Genomic DNA, 5,000 nt, shown 5'->3' on the forward strand with positions numbered 1-5,000 from the left:
TTCCATCCCCGAGCATTTTTAATTTCCCATTTATCAAAAAATACCACTATTGGTTCATTCTTCATCTAATTAGATAGATTAGATAAATGATCTAGCAATGATGGCATTTCTATTTTGTTTACCGAATCACATGAAATTTTACCCAACTCCATATCTGGAATGTATGAAATACGTATGAACGGAGGAAGAAAGAGAATTTTCTACTTAAATTGAATTGGAATTTATTGGAATTTTCAACAGATACAAATGGAAAGAAATTGATAAAACATCCCTAGAAACAGACTTCTGCTACTTAGACTTATTAATTAAGTTATAGAATTTTGTATAGAATATCAAAACAAAAATGATTCCATTTCTACCATTATTATGATAATACACATTCCAACCTGCTTGAATACCAGAAAAATAAATGGATTCGACATTTGATCTTTTCGCTGAGATAAAGGCATAAAAATAAGAAAGAATATATAGAATTAGAATCGGTTTTTTAGCATTTAACCCCCTTTTCTGTTATGGATTTCGTTGCTAAAAAAATGATTTGTAGAGAAGAGAGAGATTTTGTTTACGGATTTTTGAATAGAATACGATTGTGAAGTGTATAAGAAAAGAAGGTTTGTATGGCTTAACCACGTGTGGAGATATCTATAATATCCGTCTTTCTTCTCTTTTATTGTTTTATTGTCGTTCTCTGTTCTATTCGGGGCAACCCGGGTTGTGCTCTATGAAAACAGAATTTCAATTTTCTATTCAATTCAAAATTCAAATTGAAGTATGATACTTTTCTGATATCTGATAATTCTCTATCGGGAACATATATAAATAATATATATCCGTCTAACAATTTCTCTTGGGGGGTTTACATATACTCATAATTGTTGTTATAATTAAAATTGAGAAGGATTTTTTGATTGAAAAAATCCATACTGATTAGTTATATATCAAGTTGTATTTTCTTATGTCATTAGGAAAACAAAATTTGGAGATTCAAATCCAAGAATCATTCATGCATTCTAAGTCAATAGTTAATGGTTCCGATTTTCAGAAATTTGAATTTTGGATTTTGCGACTGAAAATCCACATTTGATTTTTCAATAGAAAGGTAAGAGAAAGCTTTGAACATTATGAATTTGGAGATCGAAATTGAAAGGATGAATCAAACCCAATCAAAAGGGAAGAAGGATTAGGATTTCTTTGACTTTTAGGAAAAATTAAGGAAAACAGAACTCAAGGTGCAAGTACAATAAAAAAGCAGTTCAGTAATCCTGGAAAGTTTTCATCTATTTTGTATTTGTAGCATTTTGGCGACATGGCCGAGTGGTAAGGCAGAGGACTGCAAATCCTTTTTTCCCCAGTTCAAATCCGGGTGTCGCCTGATCAACAAAAAACTCGAAATCTCTTCTTTTCTTCTGTTCTGTTGATATAACCCGCCGAATGATTCCCCAGCAGAAGCAGAGAAAGCAGACTGTTGATACTTGTTTGATTCTAAACATCTGGTCTGGGGGTTTTTCTAAAAAATTGTAAATATCTTTGCATTGCATATTTAGGCTTCAAGGAAATATTCGAATGCTAGAGGGGCTATCAAGACTTCGCAATTACCTTCTACTACAAATCAAAATTTTCTATTATTAATGCATTGTATAATGACTGGACCTTGAATTAGATTGGAGAGCCCGATAGGAAATCTAAATAGTTGTGGAAGGGGGCGGAAGATACTTTATTATATACGAGGAACTCACGAAAATCTCTGAGTGCTCAAGCATCCAATCAATTGAAATGAGGGTCAACAAAAAAAGAATAGGACCTATTATTCCTACATGTTCCATTAGTAACATTCCCTTGAGATGTTACTGCAGATTTTGCTTGTGTTTAATCTTTCCCGATTAGAAATCCTATAGGAATTTCTTATAAAATGAGCGAATTTATTGGATTGGTTTATTAATAGTCTTCGTTCTTTTTGACTCTGCGCCATTGATTCCACTATTATTAGTGAGGAATAACGGAACAATTCCTTTATATTTATAGAGATAGGGGACATAATTCATATGGATATAGTAAGTCTTGCTTGGGCTGCTTTAATGGTAGTCTTTACTTTTTCCCTTTCACTCGTAGTGTGGGGAAGAAGTGGACTCTAGGGGTCCTACTAATTGAGTTAAGGAAGCAAACTGTATCAATATCAATTGCTTTCGAGATCGTTCTGCAACACGTTTTGAACAAAATCAAAATATCTTCATTTTGAAATTCCATTGGACTCGACTGGAGTAATGTATTATAGGAATCATCCTCTTTCAATCAAAGAGCTATTTCAACGATTCCCATGTTTGTAGTTCGAAAGGAAGAGGATCCCAGGAAATTTATTCGAACCTAATTCTTCCGAAATTTTCTATTCCAATCAACGGCCTCTTACCAGGTGATACTGAGGAGGGCCGGACCCTTTTTTTATTTCTTTCTCTCTTTACTGTTCAAAGAAGAGGTAGTTTTGTTAAGTGTATACGCACTTTGTATGAGAAAGAAAGGATATAAACATAGTGGTTGTCTAACGAGATACTATGCAGAATAAGATCTTCAGATGAGTCACATATTGCGCATTTACCGCTTTCGAATTTTTGAAATTGGATTTATGCTTTATCGACTTATTTCATATCATGGTTCAGGCGTTAAAAATCGGTGAGGTTTACTCTTCCTTTTCGATGCCCGTGGAACTACTGTCAATGGTTTACTCAATTACTTCTTGGGAATGTTAAAAAAAAGATTACTACGTGATTTTTTGAATCTGCCTATATCTATCGCTTTTCCTTCATTGATTTGATTCTTTCAATAGATACCGAGATTCAGATTGGAAATCAAAAATCTAGTAATTCAAACTATAAGACATAAGAGTAATTTAGATTGATCAGAACAAATAGATATAGCAAATAAATGGAATTGGATGCTATGTCAATCCCATATATGGAATTGATATTCACATATATCAAGATAATATTGTAGATTGATCTATAGATCCATATCAAAAGATCCATATCAAATGCAGCCTCTATCTTTATTTTATTCCAGGGGGCAGCTTTATAACTACAATCTAACTAATAAATAGTATGGTAGAAAGAAATAGATGAATCTTTCTTTCTACCATACTATCTATCTATTAGAATACTGCCGATTCTAGTCCACTCATTTCATTTAAGACATGAAATTAGAATCTTTTTCATTTTATTTCGTCAATTTTGGCTAAGAACTCAGAAGTCAAGTTTCATTCAAATTAGTTAATAATTAATCGTTTTGACTGACTGTTTTTACGTAAATGATAAGTAGAAAAGCGGTAGGAACTAGAATAAATAGTGCAGTAGCAATAAATGCAAGAATATTTACTTCCATAATCTCATCGGTTTTTTACTTCGCAATAACTCGGGATTTAATCCCATAGAGATGATAAATCTTTGGCCTGTAAATTCAATGAATGAATATTACCTCTCGATGATCTTGAATCGGATCAATATCATGAATAACAATATCTGAACTATCAAATCAATTCGTCGTCGAGAATTGAATAGTATAACATAGGAAGTTCTTTTATCCATACCGCCCCAAACTTGGATTCCTGACCCAATCCAAAATTCCTTTATTTATTTATCATTATCATTTTTTCTCATCTGTTCTTTTTTTCTCTCTAATCTATCTAGTTCCTTCTTGTACAATCATCTGATGAAGTCTCATCAAATAGCTCTTCCACTTCCAGTGGTCACATAGTTACAAACCCAAACAAACAATAAAAGCTAAATGGAAAAAGAAAGGAGTTTAGAACTAAACTATTTTTGACTTGGAAGACAAAGAAGTGTGATAAAGATGAGACCGTATAAAATGAATATTCATCAAATTGACTATTTTCCGATTTGTTCTTTCGTCGATGGGGCCTTAAAACAAAATGAAAAATCGGAAAAATGATTCATTCCCCTTTCTAAGAGGAGTAGGATCTTTCCTTTCCCCTCCTTTCTTCGTAGATTATTAGCCCCGGGACACCTATACCAAAAGCTCAGTGTGCAATTTGCATGAAATCTATTTTTCAACTTCAAACTAGTAAGTGAGGTTCCATAAATCCGTAGCCAGAAAAATAAATTGTTTTTTTTTTTGTTTTTTCTGGAAAGTATTTTCTTATATTAAATTTTGTATTGGACAAGAAAGGAATTCCCCTTGTGTATGCGCGCCTCAAAAAGGTATAGTACTCGATTCCATTACATGCATCGGGGGCAATCGAAAAAGCCAGCATTTCTTGGAATACTGACTATAATGCTACCAATAATCGTACTAATCCAACCGCATATGTCTTTCTCCTACCAAAAGGAAAGAAAAAAGAAATAAGGATTTCCCCTTTGCTTTGACAATGAAATTCTGCCCCCGGTCCCCTTCATAAAAAGGGAGAGATTTATTGATATATTTATTGGATCCATCGGGACTGACGGGGCTCGAACCCGCAGCTTCCGCCTTGACAGGGCGGTGCTCTGACCAATTGAACTACAATCCCAGGGAAATACGGGATCTAGCAGAAAATTTGATTCTTTTTTATCTCCGGATCGGGTATTTCTGAAGTACAAAGGGGGTTATATCATCTCATGGCGGATTGGCGAATTTTTGGGCCGAGCTGGATTTGAACCAGCGTAGACATATTGCCAACGAATTTACAGTCCGTCCCCATTAACCGCTCGGGCATCGACCCAGGAAGAATCAATTTTAGACTTATTGGTAATCCATGATCAACTTCCTTTCGTAGTACCCTACCCCCAGGGGAATTCGAATCCCCGCTGCCTCCTTGAAAGAGAGATGTCCTAAACCACTAGACGATGGGGGCCTGCTTGACCAACCGCCATCATACTATGATCATAGTATGATCAGTTTTTTGAAATTGTCAATATAATCGAATGATTCTATCCGAGGGATCTTTCCCCCTTTCAGAATTGCATAGAATTTTTTTATTCGTCATTGATGAATTATTCATTAGAATCGCCATTAGA

The 5,000-nt window shown here is 34.4% G+C and overlaps 3 protein-coding genes and 4 non-coding genes across 7 annotated transcripts in view, besides 2 other annotated features; 2 read left to right on the forward strand and 5 right to left on the reverse strand. All coding sequences in view use genetic code 11, as the record gives it.

Annotated features, from left to right (window-relative positions):
- rpoB (RNA polymerase beta subunit) overlaps positions 1–16 on the reverse strand; it is a 3,213-nt gene extending 3,197 nt beyond the window's left edge. The window contains exon 1 of the mRNA in view: positions 1–16. This exon is cut by the window's left edge and continues 3,197 nt beyond it. Within this exon, the coding sequence (NP_054488.1) occupies positions 1–16 (16 nt within the window).
- Positions 1–5,000: part of a sequence feature (JLA, junction IRA-LSC) that runs on past both edges of the window.
- Positions 1–5,000: part of an inverted repeat (inverted repeat B) that runs on past both edges of the window.
- On the forward strand, positions 1,301–1,372 carry trnC. Its single transcript has one exon. It is a non-coding gene; the product is annotated as a tRNA-Cys (tRNA).
- On the forward strand, positions 2,043–2,132 carry petN (cytochrome b6/f complex subunit VIII). The gene has a single exon. The coding sequence runs from the start codon at positions 2,043–2,045 to the stop codon at positions 2,130–2,132; it is 90 nt and encodes a 29-aa protein (NP_054489.1).
- psbM (photosystem II protein M) lies at positions 3,265–3,369 on the reverse strand. The gene has a single exon. It carries the CDS (start codon positions 3,367–3,369, stop codon positions 3,265–3,267), a length of 105 nt encoding a protein of 34 aa, NP_054490.1.
- Positions 4,440–4,513, reverse strand: trnD. Its single transcript has one exon. It is a non-coding gene; the product is annotated as a tRNA-Asp (tRNA).
- trnY lies at positions 4,622–4,705 on the reverse strand. The gene has a single exon. It is a non-coding gene; the product is annotated as a tRNA-Tyr (tRNA).
- trnE lies at positions 4,765–4,837 on the reverse strand. The gene has a single exon. It is a non-coding gene; the product is annotated as a tRNA-Glu (tRNA).

Source organism: Nicotiana tabacum, plastid (assembly GCF_000715075.1).
Source record: "Nicotiana tabacum plastid, complete genome".
NCBI lineage: Eukaryota > Viridiplantae > Streptophyta > Magnoliopsida > Solanales > Solanaceae > Nicotiana > Nicotiana tabacum.